Source organism: Camelus dromedarius, chromosome 22, assembly GCF_036321535.1.
Source record: "Camelus dromedarius isolate mCamDro1 chromosome 22, mCamDro1.pat, whole genome shotgun sequence".
Lineage (NCBI taxonomy): Eukaryota > Metazoa > Chordata > Mammalia > Artiodactyla > Camelidae > Camelus > Camelus dromedarius.
The window spans coordinates 14365220-14387926 of NC_087457.1; the positions used below are offsets into that span (position 1 = coordinate 14365220).

Here is a 22707-nt window from a genome sequence, read left to right on the forward strand (position 1 = left end):
TGATGTTTCATTTTATTCTATCGATTTCCAACTTTTGGGGAAAAATAAACTGTTATCTTTCTATGAAAATGCTTTAAAAAACCTCCAATTTTGGAAAATAACTGGTTTAAGCCAATTTTTGACCTTTTCTTTCACAACCAACGAATCTAAATAGGCCAGGAACCATCTTCTAGTAAATCACACTGTTTAAAATGGCTCTGACCAAGGAGGAGGGTACAGCTCAGTGGCAGAGTGCCTGCTTACCATGCAGGAGGTCCTGGGTTCAATCCCCAGTCCCTCCATTAAAAATGATAAACCAAATTACCCTCTCCTCCCCTCCCCACCAAAAATTTAAAATGTAAATAAAATGGCTCTGACCAGTAGTAAGTAGTTATGATTAAACTCTTAGGAGTCTTCAGTATTTTAAAAAAACATCCAAAACAGATTCAGTCCCTCAAGATATATTTGAAATGTGCAACATTGTATTAAGATTTTTCTGTGGAGAGGCAGAAAATTTTCTAGAGTGTCTATAAAAATAATGCATTTTGAGAAATAAGGTGACTGATACCCCAGTTATGCTATGGCTGGCCTCTGAGCACATAAAACTACATGGCAAGGACAGTTGCAGGTGTGGGTGCTGGAGCGGGGTAGGGATGTCACGAGGACATCCCGTCTTGGCTTCCACTGGCCTCCTTTATCTTCTCCTAGAGGACGGAAGGAGAAGTCAGGTTCACTATATTAACAGGTATTTGGAAATGGCTGTTGATGTGAAGGGCATTCCAGCCCCTGACTGCATGGGGCAGGGGTGTGTGTGGAGGGGGCCCTCATTGGGAGTTCAAAGTTCCACTCGTGGAATATCCTAAAATGTCAATAAAAGACTCTTTATTCATAAATAACTGATACGCAGTAATTTATGTCTGTACATTTATCTCGAAAAGTCTGTAACCATCCAATTTTTTTTTTGCAAACTCTACATAAAACATCCAAACCGTCCATTTTGTTCAATACAATATAACACAGCTGTTTGGCATTACCAAATATATATGTATATATATTTATAGATATATACATGTGCTGAAAAAGAAGCCAGTGCAGCCTTTGCTAAGAAGTCCATCCTAGTATTTACTGTACAACATTCAGAATTTACATTGATAATACAAGGCACAGAAAGTGTGGTATGAAGCCAAGGCCATGCTTTATTCAAACTCTCTCCTCTGGCTTGTTCACTCCAGCTTCATGTCAAATTAAGTGTTCAGTTCTGCTTTTTTTTTTTTTCTTTTCTTTTCTTTTCGGCTTTGAACACAAATGAAAGTTGAGAGTGGAATGGGTTTGAGATATGAGTCACTTGAAAGAACCACCCTCCCCACCCCCACACACACACTTTCTCAAAATAAATAGAACAAAATGAAATGTTTTGAAGTTCTTCCATACAGAAATGGAGGTCAACAATTTCTGGGTTTTTTTTTTTTTTGTTTTTTTTGAGTTTGCTTCGGGAGAATTAGCCAGTTTTTTCTAGCTGTTTATATTTACTTGCTGTAGTTCTAAGGGAGACTTCCTGGACTGCCTGCGTCCACGAGCTATCCTTCTGAAGGATGGGGAATGCTAAGCCAGTCTTTATTCCAGCTGAAGAATGGAGAAAGCTGTTTTCCTGACCAGAAAAGTCCCACAGGTGGACTTTTCCCCACCTTCTTATATAGAAGTTTTGAATGGGAGCGGCCGATCCCGGACACGCCTTGGAAGGTGTTTCTGATTGAAATGTTTTAGTCACCCTCTGACGAGGCTCAAATGGAAAGCCCTGGGAAGGGGCGGCCCCCACCTTCAGCATCCCCAGAGCTCGCGAATGGAGGGGTGTTAGAATTATTAGGTCCGTTTCTGATGTAACGTCCATGTCAGTAACGGGGTCGTCAGGCATGACACTCTGCTTACAAACTCCCCTCCAGCAGCACGTTTCCTTTTCATGATTCAACAGAACCACAGCCAAGTTGCTACCTACCCCGATGTATCCAGTTTTAAAGGGGTCGTATAATTTGTCCAATTTGGGAATCTGGATGTAAACCATGCTTGAGAGAGTGAAATACTCTGGGGGGTCAGGGCAATCTGAAGCCAAAGGACATTTTCACTGCAATCATGCCTTTCGTAAAAGTATTTAACACCCATTTCCATTCATGCAAAGAACTACATTACCAAATTCAGTGATACAGTTTATAATTCAGCTTTTTTGGGGAAGAAAATGCCTCTGCCAGACTCAATATTAGGGGCGGGGGCGAGGGAGAGAAATTTTAAGCTTAGGCTTAAACATGAAGCTCACTGCCTTTTCTGTCTTTGGGTTCAGATGGCGGGTGGGTGCTAAGACATGGAGTTCAATGTTACTGTCTTTGGCCCGCCTGGTGGGAACATTCCAAATCCATGATCTTTCACAGCAAAAGGAAAAATCAAAGTAGCTGCTTCAAAAACCACAATTTTTCTATGTGAGTTAAATTTCCTACTTCAGATCACGGCACTACACACTAGTGACTAACGGCCAGGTCTGATTTCCATCCCCGTTTTCTCTTATGCAAAAAAAAAAACAAAACAAAACAAAAAAAAACACCCAGCACACAAACTGCCACGTCGGTTTTGTGGACGACCCTGGAGTGGGGATGTGAGGAGTCCGTGGGAGACGCTGGCTCTCCTAGAACTGCTTTTGCAAAAAACACCACATGCTGTCAATACAGCCAAACAGCGTTATAACCGCAGCTTTTGAAAAGATTTCGTAAAGTAAAAACACAAAATATGCAACACATCTAAGATTAGTAACATTTTCACTTTGTGACATTTGACAAAATACATTTTTGCTTGTAGTTCAGGAAAATTCTATGCAGACGAAACAGTGGAAACGGCAGAAACGGTGGCCATTCAGTGTTTGGCTAAAGCATCGATTTGTTTTCAAATACAGCGCTGTGGCAACTAACACCAAAGGGTAATAAAACTCGCCACTTCCTGCAGGACACTATTTGGCTCTCCCATTCGCCGTGGATGTCACCTCTAGTCCAGTCAGTGGGAGTCGCTAAGGATTCAGAACTCTGCCATGTTTCATGAGGAAAATTAATGACAATGGGCCACATGACGGGCCAGAAAAGCACGTTTCTCAGCTCCTTCCTGGTTCCTGTGACCTTCCCGGACCTCTGAGAGAACTTCACGTTCAACACATCTGATCGCTGTGTTACTCAACACCTTTACAGACGGACTAAGAAACCGAAGAGAAAGTGGCAAAAAAGGAAAACCAGAAGCACACCAAAGGGGATTACAACATTTGAAATTGACAGGTAGACTGACCAGAGGGTTGGCCGGTGGAGGATGCCAACATCAACCAATTACATTATTTTCCTAGTCTGCCTTCCCGTCTCAACTCCGATGTGGAGACTTTCAGTCCAGGGAAACAGCTGCAATAAATCCGGAACTTTTAATCCAAAGAGAACCCGGTTTTAGTGATTTGACTTAATATCCCCTTCTCAAAGTCAACTAACTGAAAGAAAAACAGAGGGGCCGTGGCAAAGGAGAACACCTGCAGTCGGAGATAAACATTTTTTAAAAAGTGCGCCTGCATAAAGAGAACTGTCAGTTCCTATTCATCTCTTAGGAAAAGGCCAGTAACTTTTTTGTGGGCGTACATCTGAGTTTTATGGGACTTTCTGCATCGGTAAATGAAGTTTGTATTTAAATCCAGAGTGAGCTTCCTTTTGGCTTAAAGAATTTTAATGTAAACCAGTAAGACTGAACAAGCAACGCTGTAAAAACCGTAAATTGCCTTTATGATGCTGCAGGCTGGGGAAGCTGTGACGTGCACCATTTTTGGTGGCATAATTTGAAGTCATGTTTAAAGCAGGACTATTAAACTTAAAGGCTTTTCTGAAGATTGAAAGATTTGGCATTCAGTGGGATATTTTGTAAAAAAAAATTTTAAGTAACCTTCCAAGTATTAGAGGCCACTTTTAATGTTGCATTTTGCACCAGGACAGTAAGACATCTAAAGCAAGTGTGTAGACTGATGAATGAATCCCTTTCAAGAGGGCTGTTTGTGTTGTGATAGGGAAATACTAAAACAGGACAAAGGTTTAGGTTGTAGTGAGTAACCGCAAGTCCAAGGGCTAGGTCCTCAGTCCATCTGATCTGCAGTTTCATACTCTCTGCCACACACACACACACCCACCTTGGTCTGTAAATCTCAAAAACATGGGTTCTCTTTGGAATTCTACTCTAAAATATTGCATAATCCTGACATGCAATGACCACAGAATTTCATACTGGAGAAAACCTGCAGAAATCCTATGTAGGACCCTAGCAGAAATAAGTCAGAGAGAAATGTAAGGAGGGAACAAAATGGAGTGAAAGATGGACTTGAACCTTGGGCTGAAATCCGAGATGAATCATGTTCATTTGCTTTCTTTATCCCTCAATATGATAGGATGATCAAGTGTATTTATAAAACCCAGGCTAAAAAAAGAAAAAAAAAAGTCCATGGGAAGAAATTCTAGACATTCAGGGATTGATAATAAATTCCTATCTTAAAATAATCTAGATAGAGTCCAGGGAAAACATTAACATTTTTCATCTGTTTTAAAATATAAAAAATATATCAAAAATCTAAAAAAGATCCGTGAGGATTCACAGAATAGATGAAACAATTATAAGGCCAATTAGAAGGGAAGAGGGAAAAAGGGCAGTAGGATGGTTGAAAACAAAAATCCTCCAAGATGGCTACTAAGCTCTACACCGTGTTTTTCCAAGTTCTTATTCAACAGTCAACGCAGCTCTTTTCCTTGCATAACACCCGCCCCCAACACCCCTCTGGATGGTTTTGGGTGACTGACCATCTACTTCCTCTTCTATCTCAGAGGTTATGTCAGGGAAAACAAATGACTTCCCTGCTTTCTCTCTTTGCTCCCTAGAAGGAATAAACAAATTGAGTACAGGAGCAAAAGGGTGTTTTCCTGATCTGGATACGGTATTTTGAAAGTATGCTCAACAGTTCTAAGAGGATTCGTTTGTCTTACACACGATGCCTTTGGTTCCTGAGAAAAGCGGATGCTTTTGAATTTGATGTAGCAAAGCCTTCTATCAAATACAGAGGACCATACATACCACACATTCGTTAGAGAAAATGACCAACACATTCAAGAGTGAGCTCTGCAATGCCTTACCCATGGTATCATAAATGAAATCTTTTTTACTTAGGTGGAGATTCACATTTTTTAAAACATGGGATCTACAAAAACATTGTCTAAAAAATTGATCATATCCCTACTGCCAAGCACTCCCCACCTCCCCCATTCCCTGATGATTTTTTTTCTCACGTGGCCAACCTCTACGTCGCTGAGCAGCCCTGTGGTTCATCTAGGTCCTTGACTTTGGTTGTCCCAGTGCTGGACAGCTAATTTTGAAGATGAGCTGGAGGAAACCTGTTCATCTTTAGTCTACTAGGACATCTTGTCAAAAGAGATTAAATGTGACAAAAGACGGGGTAAAATGTTAAGATGGGGGTCACGTATTACCTGTGGTTTTCAGTCTCCACAATATCACTGCCTCTCATTTAAAACATAAAGCCGTATATTAATGGTCTTGTTAACGGTCCTGTAAAGGAAGCATACTTGGTGAAGGTGAGTTACCAGAGCTTGAAGGCTCCCTGAACAATGCATGTGGTTTCTGGGACACGCTGGTAGAGGTATTTCCCAGGCCTGTGTTCTCGGATACCATTTACAGCAAAGACCGTCTGCTAACTTCCCAAGGGGCAAAAGGAGGCTCACCTGTAGCCCTCCAGAGAGACTGTGAGATAACATAGTACCAGAAGGCCAGAAAATTCGAGAATGGAGGTTGTGAAGGACAGGAAAGCCCCTCATCCCTTCACAGCGACAGTGCTGGGGAATGAAATCAACACGTGCGTCCTAGGATTTCAGCTTATTTGAGGCCTGTGGCATCTGCAGTTCAATGTCTCCTTGGACCTGATTTGACGTCTCTTGTCTCCAAATCTATGTAATAAGCTGTGTTCTAGTAGGTTTTGCAATTTGGGTGGCTTAACTGGGACTAGCGATGGCCCTGCTTTGTTGAGTTAGGAAAAAATACATTTCCATGTTGAAAAGTCGATGCTCCTTGAAATCTCTCCCCTACTGCAGTGGGTAAGGAAAGGGAAGAAAGAACGTGGACAGATTTGTCCTTGCAGAAATGAAGGTGGGGTATGCTGCAAGAACTAGGTTGTGACCTGTCTTACCTCTCGGTCTTGTTCCCATTCAGTGGCTAGGACGGACAGGGAAGTGGTGCTGCTGTGGTGCACTCGGATGCTAAATACTAAACGCCCTCCTCGACGGTGTCAAAGTCCTACAAATGGGCTGGCAACCCAGTTTCACTTCTAAAGGCCAGTTTACAATGATCGCCGACATCACAGATGCCGGTTGGCAGAAAACTCTGACAACCTAGTGCCAGAATCAGCTGGCCCTTTGGGGCACATCGTTGAAAACCTGTTTTAAAACGTGCACTTACTCCATCTCTGCCTCCCCAGCTCTGCTGCAGCTCATCTTCCCCCACAGTTCCTTCTGCCTAGATAGGCCCTCACTTTTATCCTTGTCACTCCAATCTGAGAAGTTCATCAAGTGTTAACCCGAGTGTGGATTCAGAGGACACAGTGGACCCCCCCTTATATTTAAGAGAACCTGTACTTTTTTTCCCTGTCAACATATTTTACCAATATAAAACTCAGTTGCTTCCATCACGGGTGCTCACTGATTGTAAGTGAAGGCTGAATTCCCCAAGTGCTGCCGGGCAGAAAGCTGCCTCTTTCCTTCCCGTGCAAAGCCAACGTCCCAAAGCTGGCCGTCGCTCCGTCTCCCGGGGGGAGGTGGACTAGAGTCCGTTTTGCCTGCTGTAGCTGAAGTCGGCTTCCTCGAGCTGGGGTTCTGTGATGTTTGAGAGTTTCGTGTGTGTCCTCCCGATCTCTTCAAGGGCACAGGCCAGGGAGTCAAGGTCACCGTCGTGCTGATGACGAGCTTCCCACAGGTTCAAGATGACAGCAGATGGGCTACTTTGGGTAGCAAAGTAAGATAAATTCCTAGACAGAGAGTTAAACAAAAACAAAGCGAAAACAGAAATGGAGGGATACATACAAATCACTGTGAGAGAATTAAAAATGAGTTGTTAACAGACGTTATCACGATAGGAATAAAAAGCTCCATTAAGGCAGGTCTGGGGACAAGCCAGTGTATATCCCAACACTCGGCTGAAACTCTGCTTGGAATGTTACCAGCGACTGTCTTCTCCTCCACGCCTTTTCTCAGTCCTCACCTCCTTGAGTTGTGTGTATATATAGATGTATGTTCCTTTCTTGAACACCCTCTTGAAAAGCTCTATTACATTAGCTTATGTGATGATATAACTCATTCCTATTTTTTTTCCCCCAAAATATCTGACCCCTCTTTCTCTCTCGGTAAACATGAGGGCTGTCAAGATTCCCTTTGATTTCTTCTTTCCTTCCTCAGTGGGCTCATACACTTTTGGAGTAGTTATCAACTCCAAGTGGACAGTGTCTAAATCTGTACCTCCTGTCTTACTAGGTTAGTATGAGCTGGTCACAGACCTCTAAATGGCCCTGGGGCTGCTCCAGTGAGGTCTCTCTCCACCTCAAACTCAGTGCGTCAGAAATGGACAGAATCTCCATGCCTCCTATTGGCCCCCATTCTAACTATAACAGATATCCCAGTAATTACCACTATCCTTATAATCTCTCACACTAGGACATTTTAAAAATATATTCTTATTGTATTTTTAAAAATTGAATTATAGTCGATTTACAATATTAGTTTCTGGTGTACAGCATAGCAGTTCACTTAGGACATTCTATTTTTTTAATTTTTATTTTTTCCTTCAGTATATTACCTATGTTTTAATTCCCTTTGGAATCATATTCACATTGTTTTTACTTCTTATATTTTTATTCTAAACTCTCCTACCAGTTTATATATATATATAAATTTATTGACGAATTGTCAGTTTACAATGTGTCAATTTCTGGTGTACAGCACAGTGCGTCGGTCATACATGAACATACATATATTCGTTTTCATATTCTTTTTCACCCTAAGTTACCACAAGATATTGAATTTAGTTCCCTGTGCTGTACAGTATAAACTTGTTTATTTTATATATATTAGTTAGTATCTGCAAATCTTGAACTTCCAATTTATCCCTTCCCACCCCCTTACCCGCTGGTAACCATGTTTGTTTTCTATGTAGGACATTTATTTTTGAATCCTCTGTTTCTTTCTTTTTGACAAACTCATCAGCTTCACTCGTCTTCCCCATTCATACTATTTGTATGTAACTTATGCCCTATCATTTTACGGCCTGAATCACAGCGGAAGCCTTATAGCTCTTTATGCTTCCAAACTCCTGAATATACCCTGTGTACTGTTTCTTCAGTCATCAGGTTTTCCAAACTCCACTTGTTTTCAACGCCGTCCTTGGTCAGGCCTCAACCGAGCTACGGTAATATATATATTTTCCCTCAATGTTCTTTTGTCCTTTGAGCCACTGATCGCATCTCAGGTAATACTTGGCTTCTTGCTTTCATCCAGTGTATTCTGTTCCCTTGGAAATGTCCACTTTCTCTTCTTCCCCTCTGTTGATCAAGATCCTACACTCCTACAATGCCTGGATTGTAGACAGTTCTCATCTCCTCTTTGCTCAAAGGGATTTCTTTTCTCAACTCTTATGTTTGTGCTTAAATTTTCTTGTGAGTAAAATACTCATATATTTCATGTGTGTGAGCTCTGCCTTCTCAGTATGATTACAGACACCTGAAAGGGAAGGCTCCTAGTTAATAATTTTCTGATGCCGCAACAGCACTCATAATACTATGACAACAAGTGTTTATTCACTATCCATCAGCTAAGTAATTGATCGCTAGGAGCTCTTTTCAGATGATAAGGGATCTTCACTGAAAACAAATGATAACCTTTTGGACAATAACTTTGCTATGATGAAGACGAGGACAACACAAAAGATGAAAAGGTCACAGTTTTTCATAGGCAGTTTTACAGCAGGGATAGAAATGTCACCTCTGGGAAAATTCTGATGAGTTGAAAAGACTGTCAGAGTCAACCAAGAATTGCCTGTCTTGGGGATGGTCTGACTTTCCATCACCAGCCTCAGCATATAATCACAAAGTAGACTTACGTAGCCACGAGCAACTGGATGAGATGACAAGCTTTTAAGGGCACATTACCATTTACAACTAACACACACACAGTAACTGAGTGAATAAAGTGCTGTTTTATTTAAAGGTCTAAAGGGACTGCTTGAAGCTAGCTAGTTGCCAAATAGCATAAATATCAGGGTACTGTATACACTTTCCACTACATCTGAATCTTGAATTGAGAGAGGGAGAAGGCTAGCTTAAAAATATTCTCTCCAGTTTTTTTCTTTTATCTTGTCTTTCCTTCCTTCTCCCCACTGCACCCCCCCATATCTGGCCCTGGAATCAAATGTCATTATTTATTTCTACACTGATAGAAATGGCTGAGCAAACACTGCTTCAGGACTTGAAGGGACCCTAGTCTCACTTCTTCCTAGTTGTAGGGAGCTCTTTGCGTTGAAAGTTGTTACATCTCCAGATCTATAAACACAGTGGTACACCCCAACCAACATTCAGGCAGCGTACAAACTGGAGGAGTAGCTGAAAAAGAGGCAAAACTGAGAGACTGGTTCTGAGAGGAATCCAGGTGGGCTGTGTGATAATCTCTTTCCGTGTAATTTATGAGAGTAATGAGCATGGACAGACAGTGGTTTCTGGTGTGGGTACGTTACTCCTGATGCTCTCTGTTGTCATTTCAAAAGAAAAATAATGCTGGCAAGCACAACCAAAAACGCAGCACAGATTTCTCATCATACTATTGAGGGTTTCTGTTTTGTATATGCTATTGAACAACAAGGGACTAATGTCTGCGGGAGTGACTGGCATCCTTGTGATCCTATTAATCCCAAAGCCAGACTTTATTCTATAACAGGGGTTGACAGACTATTTTTTAAAGGCCCAGACAGTAAATATTTTTGACTGTAGGGGCCACATAAGGTCAACTAATCTACTCAGCTTTGCCATGGTAGTGCGAAAGTGGCCATAGATGATACCTAAGCAAGTGTGCGCAGCCGTGTTCCAGTAAAACTTTATTGAGAGACACTGAAATTTTAATGTCATACAGTTTTCACACGTCACACCATATTACTCTTGTTTATTTTCCTGACCGTTAAAAAACCCAAAACTAGCCAGGTAGGGTAGAGCTCAGGGGTAGAGCATGTGCTTAGCATGCACGAAGTCCTGGGTTCCATCCTTAGTACCTCCATTAAAAAAAATTAAATAAATATACCTAATTACCCCCCCCCCCCCACCAAAATGTGAAAACCATTCTAGCTCTTGGGCTGCAGATAAGCAGGTGGTGGCCAGATTTGGCTGACAGGCCATAGTGCTGACTGCGGTCCCACGTTGTCTTATGACCCAAACTAGATTTCCAGACACAGTGGCCATTTGAGAGAAGATGAGACTGAACTTTTGGTTTGTTTTGCGTCTGAAAATAAGGCCCCAGAGGGCCAGAGATGCTGTACCCTCAAGCTACACATCCTGCTCCAAACACTCTGAGAACATTATCCGTCCATAACTGTCAGGGAGCTTTGACATTTCAAGACATGACAAGTTCTGGGCATGAAAATGCAATAACAGAACTTTAGGAGAGGCATAGAGAATATGTTTTGGAAGTTGTGATGAATTTTTGTCCCAACACGCTATTAAAAACATTCCTGAATCGGGCTATGGTGGGAAGGTGTTCTAAGTGCACTCGCCTAGAGGAGGAAGAGAAGAGCTGCAGGATGACTCCTTGGTTCTGAACAGCCCTGCAAACGCCCGGCTTTGCAGACTGGGTGCCCAGGGCTAAAGGAAGCTAACTGATCAAAGAGGCAGAAGCAGAGCTCTCCCTTGGCACGGACCTGGGAACGTATTGTAGCAAGTGGGATGTGCTCCCCAAAGCATGTTTCAGATATATTCTCTGCGTTTATACCAGTACACTTGGCAACACACACACATCTCAAATTCCATTTGATTTTAGAGACATAGGAGCATGTCAGCCTTATTAAAAATGGTCAGTCAGCTTTGTGGTTAAACAGACATCCTATTAAACTGCACTTACCTGTCTACATCAGAACAACTACTAGATAAAAGACTCTAAAATCCTAATGCTATAGGCTCAAAGATAGCTGGATCATTTTACTGCTCACATGTGTGCAAATGCATTATGATTTTTTTTTTTTGAAAACTGGTATACCATATATCCATGTGGTTCCCTCCACACTGCCCTTTTGAAATTATTCTGATCCCAGTCTGTGTGACCCATTTCTCTTCATAATAATGCTGGTGCATTTAAACACTAGCAGATACATGCACACACCATTCAGGGAACACTGTTAATACTAGAAAGTAGAATTCATAGCAATAGTTGATTTCCCGAGTGTCTCTGATTTTTTTTTTTTTTTTGAAATGGAAAAAGGAACACTTAGCAAAAACTATAGTTCTGAAATTCAGGTGGATGGCTTAAAACAAAACCATTTTTTCCCCTTTCTCTTTGAAAAATATTTAGAGAAGTGAATGTGTATTATGCTGGTCTCAGATATTTCAAATTTTTACTTTTTTGTGCACTGAACCTTTTCAAATTCTGATCGACTGAGGTAATTCGGAAAAAGAAGATTTATTTTTTGTGATACTGTAAAGATGATGCATTCTGTGCAGATAAGATTATCTACTTTCAAAATTTTCAGAAGTTACTTTAGAATCACTCTGTCTTCAATCCATTTGTCCTAAGCCCTATAGACTCAATGACTTCATCTTTCTCTTTGGAACTCTCACTGAAAGAGTACAGATAGACTAAAAACCATGCTAAGACAGCTGAATAAACTTATCCACGTGAATTCATTGAGTGGTAATGGGTCTATTAAATGTAATTTTGTTTTGTTGAGCCCACATGCTTTCTCTTCACCTGAGTGCCTGAGGGGTTTTATTACCATGACGAATTTCATCTTTCTGAGACTTTCCTATCCCCGCCCCGTTATCCCCAATTAAAATCCCCTGCTTTATGTGGAAGCCAGGGCAGAATTTGCAACAAGCATCTTGACCTTAGCAAATTCCACTAGCTAGGCACAGTCCCACTTATAGTGGTGTATATGGGTCCAACACTGAATTTTTGTATAGAATCTTATTTTCAAAATACATCTTCAAATGAATGACCCTGTTAAACTCATCATGGAAATGAGGTTAGATTTGAGGACTTTTGGAAATAGTTATTTCCTTCTGCTTTCTCTTTTGGGTACAAAGAGGTGGGAAGAATTGAGAACCATGATTAAATTCTACCATGTAAGTCTTTATACACTAGTGCAACATGGTTCATTTTATGAAAAGGAAAAGTGTCTAGGTGTCCAGTGGGAATTTAAAGATACCACCCTTTCTTTAGTACTTGAAAGCAGTATTCAAATACAGATGTCTTAGGGAATAGTAGCATCTAACTCCTCAATCAGTTAGCAGAGAGATTAGATAACATTAATGGAGGGAGGCCCAGGTCTGAGGTGCGATCTCAGCCCCGGGGACACGCTCGCAGGAACATCACCAAGGGCACCTGCACTTAAGCTGGAGTCTGCCTGGCTTAGCTCTGTCTGACTCTGCGTGGCTTATAAGGAGCTCCCTTTCATCCTGAATTCCAGATAACAAAGCTTTTATTTTAGTTACTCAGAGCCCTGCTACCTGATATGCCTCTTTGAAAGTGGGGAGGTCTTGCTTTGTGACTAATTGTGAGAATGGATTTCCTCTGTGATTAAAATCTAGCAGGGGACCACATCTGAGCTGCAGCCTAACACCCTTCACGCAGAAGCCAGCTATCTGCAGGCGCGTGCCATGCTGCATTCAGAACTTAGGACGTCCCCCAACGCTTCCAAGCGGAAAGGAGCGCTTACACCTGTAACGTGACGGCAGCAAGTTTGTTCATATTCTACAAACTGTTGTCATTTACAGCTGAATTGACTTTTTTTTTTAAAGCATATTTGAAAAATATCTTCTTTCTGAATAGGCTGGCAGCATAGAAAGTGAAAACTCAGTTAAGCTGCCTGTAATAGATTGGGGAACATCATTCCAAGAACAGTGCGTAATTCTACCACATAGCACCAGACAGGGAATTGAAGCAGAGTGATGATGAAAAAAATATTAATATCCCCGCTATCATCCTAATTGTCTCATTTAATGAAAGCCTCTTATGTGACCAAAATCAACCCTCCATATGGTTCTTTAAATGCAAATAGAAGAAAAAAGCCATTTATACTGAACAGCAGTAATTGGACACAGCATAAGCATTTGGTTCATTCATCAAGGTTTCATCCCCAAAATTCAGCCTCACTGGGTACTCAAGAAACAGCAAGGCAGCTCTCAGGATGAAGCAAGTCTGTTTCATTTCCTAAAGAGGAAGCGAAAGGTGCACTCCCTGATGCCACCTCTGCCTACTGCACCCCCCGCCTCACCCCCGTGCCTCCAAATGAAAGAAGGCTGGTCTGGGGAACACCAGAGGAGAAGATGCAGGCACGTGGAAATGTGCAGAGCTCCCCTCTGTCACGCCCTGGGCGCAGTGCATTAATTCTTTTGGGCCAGTCAATTTGGCAGTAAAATTCCCTTCATTGTTCTTTCTCTTGCCTGTTCCATGGTCTGGCTCTTGAAGGGGACTGGCAAGGATTCTCCCTTCTCTGGAAGAAGTGTGCAAGCCCTGGAGCTTTCAGGACCCCCTGTGACTTGCCAGAGGAGAATAAACCCAGTTGGAGTCTTTGTGTTCACTTCTCCAGTCTCATTACTGATTAAGGCTATGACAGTTTCTCAGCTTTGGCAGTGAAAGCTGTAAAATCAAATCTTGACTTTTCTTTGAATTGGGATACAGTTTGGAAAAATAATCTCGATTAATTTTCCTCTTCAGTAACATGGAGACGTTTTCGAGACTCCTAGGGGTAAAGGAGAATGACCCCTGTTTGTTCCAAGAGAAAAGGCCACAGTGTTAATTGATTATATAATAGTAGTTGATCCTTTTGCAAAATATTCAATATGTGTTTCAATAAAACCTCACATATAATTGAAAGGAAAGAGTTCATGAAGTAAAGGACACTCTACTGAACAAGGTAAAATCCTACCCGTAACTTCATTTGCTCAAATTAGGAAGACATCATATCCAGGGACTGACTCGGGCAGTTTTTCCAGTGTTGTTTGAGACTGACCTGCGAAGGGGATTTGTTTTGGCTATAAAGGGGCTTGGGGCATGTCCATCTTTTCTGAAAACTGTATTAGCTGAAAGGAAGGAAACCCATTGCTTCAAAGACCAGTGCAAAGTCACCCTTGCCTGAAAGGAATGCAGCACCCCTAGCCACCAAGCCCTACAGCTCCGAGAGGGGAGCACGACTTTGGTTCTCTTGGAGGGATAAAAACAGCTTCTCCGCCATATTGCCTTCGGGAGAAGCACCTGCCACTCACAAACCATATACAGCTTGTTCATGGCTAAACCGGCCCCAGGCTGTCTCCAGCTTCATATTAGTGGGCAGTTTCATGAGTCATTGACTGAAGTGGAATGAAGCCCGAACACCCACCACTTGGCTGTGTTGGGTCCCTCTGGCCTCACTCTGAGATCTTTCCAAAATCAGACTCTGCATAAGTCCATTGGGCCAGAACCAGAAAATCTGATTTGAACTTTTATCATATTTTGCCTCCAAGGACCTTTGAAAAGGCTATGTCCCTGTGTATTAATTCTCCTTAGAAGAGTCATGAAAATTGTTTTTTGGAAATGGCAGCCTCACATCCACTTTTATTATTTAAAATAATAAAAGGACGTGTTTTCCAGCCTCTCGCCTGCAGAACGCAGACAGCTTCATTTGGTGTAGTCCTAGCAAATCCCAACACACGGGAGTGAAAATGCCTAGTCTCGCTGGTTGCTGAGGGACCATCCTTGGTGGTCTGTCTGGGATGCAGGCCTTCTGTGTCTATTCTGTAATCACTTGCCCTCTCTTTCCTCCTCCTTTCACCTGAAAAGAGAGCTGGCACTGGGACTGGTGGCCTTCTAGTGAATGCTCCACAGTTATTCAGAGACAGATTAATAAGCTGTCTTGCGACCTTCCTCTGTCCTTTTCCACTGCCCTCTGGCCATTTCACTGTTCCTGTGCATCCAATTAAGAGGGTGGACAGAGGGAACGGAAGGATATGACCTCAACGTGACAAGAATGTGCTTCTCATTAGAGGTCCTGGTAAAAGCTTTGATGGAAAAACAAGTTACTGTAGTACCCCTGATCAGCCAGGAGGTTTGAGAAATTTCATTTGCCCACGATTTCCGTACCATCACCCATGAACAATAACATCCAAAATATACTGGAACCATTTTAACCAGCTGACCAGTAAGAAATATGTTTCTCTGGCTGTGCTTACACGTTTTCAAACAAGTGTACTACTGCGAGAAATTGCTCATAAGATGTAATTTATAGACTCCTGTCCATCTTGGAATCCTTTCTTTCATCTTGGCTGCTTCCCTTCTCCTCATCCTCCTGTATCTCATGCACTTTATCCAGCATCTGTTCCCATAGCAACTTGGTCAAGCTGGCTATGTTTTCACAAGGGTTTCTGGAATATGAAAACTGAGATTTTCATTCTTAAAGAAGAATGGTAGAGTTTCAGGCACTAAGACCTGAGAGAAAAGACAGGTACCCTCCATATGTTAGTCATGTTACCTGTTCTCTTTTGAGACCAACATTCAACATCCTTTGATGCTTCTTCGTATCTGTTCTGTTTATCAGGAGGCAAGTTTTTAAGGTCAAGTGTACCATTTAAGGAAAAAGTTCATGTCATTCATCCCAGAAAAAATTAATGAATTTCCCCAAGGTAGCTGGTACCACCTAGGTATGTCTAAGTGTAATTTAAAAAACAAAAAAGGATCATAAAAATACAAAGTGCTACAGCAGTATAGATATGGGAGAGTCCTTCTAGCTGAAGCAGTTTCTGGTATTATTCAGTTTGTTTAGTTCTCAGCAAAGCTCCCCACCATCTACTACATGATCAGTTCTTTATTAGCTCTACCCACCTACCAATCACCTGTGGCCAAGAGCACTGGGTTCCTGCAGCTGAATGTGTAGAACAGATGTGCGATCTCAGCTCTGAAACGCAGCAAGGACTCTGAGCAGCCGTCAGTCTGCTCACTGAATCTGTAATTCCAACTGTTAACTATGACGTTCTTTAGCTAGGCGATGTAGCTTGCTTATCGCGATCCATGTGCCAGGCAAGTCGCAAGGCCACCTGTGTTGCCGCCTTGGCGCACACCCCACTGGCATGTCTCACATTCTTACTGACTGCCAAGACTTTACCTTCACATTCTACGTCTCTTCTCTACTATTCAGATCGAAGCAGAGGCTTCTTTGGCAAAAAAGGCAAACTATCATCAGTGACATCTGCAGTTACCAAAAGGAGGAGAGCATTTTCGTTGGCAATATGATAACAGCAAAGGTTTTCCCTCCGCTCCCTTTGAAAACTCTTCCTTCGTGGCTTGAGGGCTGTTGCTTTATGAGCTTTTCACTTTCGGACACAGAAAGGAGGGGGAGGAGTCAGGTAGAGGTGTGTCACAAGCTCAGGGTAGGTGAATCCTCTAACAGGAGACTGCGTGCTTTGCGGTCATCTCTCTCGTGTGATCCCAGGGTTGATAAAATCTCAAGGTATGGAACAGTTTTCTTACCCAATAATATTGGCATAGTGACGACATCAGATTTCTGTGTTTGAACATACATTAATGATCGCATTCGTGATGGATGATTATACTGCATAATGAGTGCTATATTATTTGCAACCGTAAGAGAGCGAGACCAGTGATTTAAGATTACACCATAAGAAGCTGTGACAAATTACACCTGAAAGTCCCCTTGGTCTCTGCTGCATATGCTTCTTCCCAGGGGGAAGACACATTATTGCTGCAGTAGTGAAAACATACAAGGAGCCTGACAGTTTCTACAGAATGAGAATGAGCTAACGTGGCGCACGGTGGTCTTCCACAGTCTTCTGCTTTTGCATCTCTGCCTGTCTTGCTGGCCATCTCTGCTGGAAGGACGCCAGCCTGCAGAAAGGGTCCCCACAGAGGGGCTGGATGCACAGGTGCTGGTAGTTCTGACTGAAGCTGCTGGTGGCACCTGAAGCTGGTCTAGCTCCAGGTGCTGTGTTGACTGAAGCCACCAGTCCTATGACACTTTCACTTCATTTAAATGCATGGTCAGCAGCCGACTATGAGTCACTGCCTGCTTTGGTAAATAATGTTCACTGGGACACGGCCATGCCTGTTCCTTTAGGTATTTCCTCTGTAATTGCTGAGTAGTTGCAAGAGATCCCACCTGGCCTAAACGATCTACTATCCGGTTCTTTAACAGAAACAAAAGTCTGCTAACCCCTAGTTTAAATCGCTCTCACTCCACAACGGAACTCCTTTTGGAGAGCGAAGCTGGGGAATAAAGAGGAAGGAAATGCCATTCACTGAGCTTGAATATGTTAGCTGAATAAAGTTTATAGATACAAGTAGGTTCCATGCATTCATGCTGTTCTAATTTGCTATTAATTGTGAATAGTTCAAAGCTACCATTTATTGAAAATGGACACTTTCTCGGTACCGTGTTAGAAACTTTCCATAAAGTGGGTTGAGTTTTGTATATTAAGGACATTTAGGCTTTCCTGGAGGAGGGGGTCTTAGGGAGAAACAAAAGCAAGCAAAAAAACACAAAACAAAACAAAAAACACCAGGCACACCAATGTTCACGTTTTTCTGACCCCGACATGTGCTCCTGTGTAACTGTGTGCTGCTCATTAGGGCCCAGAGACAGAAGGATGTTAACCTCAGTCTCCCAGCTTGCAATGCATTCTCCCTGCTGTGCAAGGTCAGGGCTGGATGACTCAGGAGCCATGTGTGTTTTCTCGTGTGTTTACTGTAAATGGAGAATAAGATGAACAAGACAAGAACATGCACACACTCATGCAGGAAATTAATGACAGCGTCCACGGGCATGTAGATATCTTGTGGCAATTATTTTCTTGTAAATGGTGAATTAAAAATCATAAACTCTTAAAGCCAGAATGGATTAGAGACTTAATATAGTTTGAATTCTGTGAACTGCATCTGTAGAAAAAGTAGCCTCGGGACGGTAAGTGATGTGTTCAGGCAGACTGGAATTAGCTGTAGAACCAGGCCTGCCTTCCAGGTCTTTCGAGTCCCTGCCCAATGCTCATTTTTCTTTTATTTTTCAGACCAGATTCTGTTCTCTGGGTTAGTTTTTCATTCTTGTCCTCCTGAGGATCAGAAAGTGAACCTGACATTGCCATGGTGTCCACAGGTTATAAACGAGACATCTCATCCTTTATCAGAGTTGCTGGGGAATATTCAACCTAATTTTCCACCCCCTGTACAGTCATATGTTTCTGTATTCCTTCATTTTCAATATATGCCTTTTAAAGACTGTATCGACTCTTTCCAGGCCTGTCTGTCCCTGTAAATTCTGTCCTCTCGTGCGGTCATGCCTCCTGTCTTGATTTTCCTCTTTGAGTCTGACTGCTTTCTAGTCGGGCCCTTTGCTTTTAGGCCCTGGATCAGGGAGCGGCCCTCTATCCCTTCTTGGCAGACGTCTACCTCCCTTTCAGAGAAGAAAGAGGCAGGTAGGGTGCCTCTGAAAAGAACGAACGAAAAAAGGAAATGACAGAGTAAGCCAAACAGTAAGAAAAATAAGGCTTTGCCTCAAAGGGGAAAAAAAAATAGAAATAAATAATACCAAAGGAAAGGGAAAGAAAATGATGCTGGCAAAACTTGCTTTCTTTTCTTTTCATCCTGGGCATGCGCAGTAGGTAAGGGAGGGAGGACACATTACTCCCCAGTGCCGGCTCCCTCCCAGTCATCCCTTAAGCTGAGCCCGAACCTGCCGCCCCATCAGTGTTGCCCTGAGGAGTACCAGCCCTGTTTTCTCTCATCTGAAGTCATGGAGCCCACTGTGAATCTCTCATCTACTCTTAATCACAACGTGAGCCCGGTAACGACCAGTGCCGGTTTGAGCAGCAGACTCATTTGTGGCGCCTCGGTAAATGTTCGCTTGTTTCATGACCTCTGCCTTCAGACCCGAGAGGTATCATCTCCCAGCTTCCTTCATACTCAGTCCCCCACTTCTGCAGGCTGAGCATCCTTGTTGAGGGTTAAATACTGCTGAGGGTTACCTGATGGGAGGGAGGAGGTGTGAGAAACATGATTCTTTGTTTCTCTATCACTGGTTCAAAAGTCTGCTGCAAATCCCTCAGGAGCACGGAGATAACACAGTCTAAACCCCAATTAGCAAAGCTGGAGACGGGACCAGGAGCAACGCAGGACTGTCCCATCAGTCCCCAAAGGCAGAGTGCGGTTGCAGGAAATGCCACACATGGTGTTACATTTTTGCTCTTTTCCCACTTACCCAGATTTCACATAAACTATGGCCAGAGGAATCCATGAAGATATCAGGGCCCGGAAACCACCCACATACACCAGACCCATTTTATTTTTCAAGCTCTTTTAGTGAACCCCCCCTCCCGAAGCTGCCCCCCCCCCCCATTACCTGTTGATGCTGTTCTTCTGTGCTAACATCTGCCAGTCCTTGCCTTTGGCATTGGGGGTATCAAATGTGGCACAAATCCGCTGTCTGATGGAGTAGGGAATTTTGAAGGCTTTGGGGCCAGTCTGTGCAGGGAAAGTGCTGTCCTCTTGTGCAAAGAAAGTGATGGTTTCTCTTTCATTCTATAAACAAAAGAAGGAAAGCAAGATCAGATACAAGTGGAAGCATTACTGATCAACACTTTTATTTTTTAAGAAAAGCTGTGTAAACACACGTGCAAAAAATGCTGGCCTGTTGTGATGGACTCTGTAAAATATATTGACAAGTCCCCCTATCTTCTAAAATAGTAAATAGCTTCTCTAGTAGCCTAGTAAATTGTGTCCTGGAGATCTACAACAGCCTCGTCTACTCAGGGGAGTCACAGTCTTCAGCTTCCTACATTTAAGGAGGTGTCAGGTGAGAGCAGAATTATTATTATTTTTTTTAACTCTCAGTAGGAAAAAGCTGCCAAATGACAGATTTCAGTTCAGTGGAAGGAGACCTGATAGAGCTGATCAGAGATGAACGAGGATCAAAGGAGCTGGCTGGGAAGCCACTTGTCAGGAAAGCTACAAAGGGAAACTGATTGTATGTTGATTGTCTTCAAGTCTGTGTTTCTCTCAGTCCTAAAGTTTGATTCTATAGTAAATATTTTGGTCTTATTTCGGACTTAAATTGCTTTGGTAAAATAGGAGCCAGTCATGAGTCAGTGAGGAGATCTGGACTAGCTGGTGAAGTGGTGCAGGCTACAGAACTTCTGCCTGCTGTCTGCCCGCTTTTCTGATTTAGAGCTGTCCTGTGAGGGCTCATTATTTCAGTACGTCACAGCAATTAGATCATCATCTCCAATGTGAAATCACACATCCATCCATCAGATGAGAGTAGTTGCCGAAACTTGATACAGACTAACGGAATTTAAGACCTGAAAAGTACTTGAATCACTCCTGTGACTATGATTAGTACAAAGGCAAAGGGATCCTGCAGATGTGACTAAAGTCCCCAATCAGCTGACTGTAAATTGACCAAGAGAGATTCTCCGGGGTGGGCCTGACCTAATCAAGTGGCCCTTACAAGAGAGAAGATGCAGCTCTTATGCGGAGGTCTCTCTCCTGCTGGCCTGGAAGAAAGAAAGCAAGTAGCCCATGCTGTGAATTTTCTATGGTGGGGGAGGGGGTCATGTGGTTAGGACCTGAGGGTGTCCCTAGGAGCTGAGAGTGACCCTGCCCAACAGCCAGCAAGAAAATGGGGACTTCAGTCCTACAGCCACAAGGAACTGAATCTGTCAACAACCCAAATAAACTTGGAAAAAAACCTCTGAGCTCCAGATGAGAATGTGTCCCCACCACCACCTTGATCTCAGCCTTGTGAGATCTCGCTCAGAGAACCCAGTTATGCCATGGCTAGACTTCTGACCTACAAAATATGTGGGACAATAAATGGTTTTTTTTTTTAACTGATGTATTTCTGGTAATTTGCTACACAACAAAGGAAAACTCATACAAAGGGAAATTAAAACACAATCTGAGATCAGGTTAAGGGACTAGTTAGGATTGTTTAAACTCAAAGAAACCATCCTAAACACAGGGGCAATTTGTGCTGTCCTTTAAGTCAACACGTGTCCTTTCTTAACTGCCCTGTGACCTTCCCCGATGCTTTCTCTGACTTTACACATCTTCCTACTGTGAACACCGCAGCCGGGGCAGCCCTTGCTGACGAGTGCCCAGGCTCACACAGCTTTAAGCCTTCAGACTTGGTGGGTCTTACATCTTTAAAAATATGTTAACTGAGGAAGCTAGTTTGTGCAAAGATCTTATTAACGAATGACAATATGTTTTGGCTTTCTGTAACCATTTAACATAGTTACATTGCAGGGAAGCTGTGTTTTGGAAACATAATGCCTTAAGCTGTGTTTTTGAAACATAAGGCCTTAACCCAGCATTTCCGAAGGGCATTTCAGAAGATGTTCCAAGAAAGAGCAGACCCGTCGTCAAATACACTTGAGAAATGCTGCATATTATATCATCTTCTTGGAAAGTAAAAATACATGTTATCATATTAGATAGATTCTGCTTACTGGTTTTGGTTTTATTCCCTGGACTACTTAGAACAATGTTCATCAAAATTCTAGTTTTTGAGGTTAGCATGGAGTAATAGAAAAAGTGTGGTTTTCAGAGTCAGAAAGAGCTTATTTTGGAGTATAAGTTTACAGTTTCTAGCTCAGTGACCTTGGATGCTACATGACTTCCCTCAGCCTCAATTTCCTAATTAGTCTTTTGGCATTTTTTTATAGACATGCAGAGGTTATAAAATCTGGTAAAAGTCACCCAGGTAGTTTGAAACTAGAATTCTGATCTCCTAGCACCTACACCAGGACTCACTTTCACGGCGCCTCTGCGTAGAGACAAGTACCAAAAAATCCGCAGAGCAGGGTGTTTAGGAAAAACGTTCTGACTGATATTAGCTCAGTTATGCTTCAAGAATTATGGGTAGGAGGGCTTCCTGGAGGAGACATTTGAGCTGACCTTGAAGGATGGGTAGCTACTGATTGAGAAATTGACTGGATAAGTGGTTGTTTCTGGCAGAGTAGACAATAATCTTCTCTGATATATAGGATATTTATGAAATAAATTAACTCAGGCTTCTTAACTGCATAAAATAGGTGACAAGATACATCATTTTTTATCATGGTATGTAAAATTTTCTTCTAGCCTTTAAAAATGCAAATCAAGTAAGAATAGTTTCTTTAAATATTTCCTGACTTAAGGCAGGATAATGTCCCTAAGATGAATAGTAAAAACCAGAGAGAGTGAATAAAAGGAATTCTCTACAAGATCACATGGTAGTTGTTATTGTAAAATGGCACTGAAGGGTGTTAACATGGAGAAAGGTGGCTTGCCAGTGAACTGCAGTCTTTTGGGATGCCCCTATCCATCCCAAAGATTGCCATTGACAGAGACAGATGTCCTCATGGCATCTGTGATTTCGCCAAGTTGACCAAGCTCTGTCTTTGCTGCCGGC

General features: G+C 42.4%; 1 protein-coding gene and 1 non-coding gene across 8 annotated transcripts in view; one reads left to right on the plus strand and one right to left on the minus strand.

Annotated features, from left to right (window-relative positions):
• Window positions 1-205: 205 nt before the first annotated feature.
• On the plus strand, window positions 206-281 carry TRNAG-ACC (transfer RNA glycine (anticodon ACC)). The gene has a single exon. It is a non-coding gene; the product is annotated as a tRNA-Gly (tRNA).
• A 553-nt stretch (window positions 282-834) lies between these two features.
• Window positions 835-22707, minus strand: part of UNC5D (unc-5 netrin receptor D) — a 494738-nt gene continuing 472865 nt past the window's right edge. For all 7 annotated transcript variants that reach the window (XM_031440128.2, XM_031440127.2, XM_031440126.2 and 4 more), the window contains 2 exons: window positions 19654-19832; window positions 835-7057 (listed from right to left, as the gene is read on the minus strand). In XM_031440128.2, the coding sequence (XP_031295988.1) occupies window positions 6853-7057; window positions 19654-19832 (384 nt within the window). In that variant the 3' untranslated portion in view covers window positions 835-6852. The remainder of the gene's footprint in view (window positions 7058-19653; window positions 19833-22707) is intronic.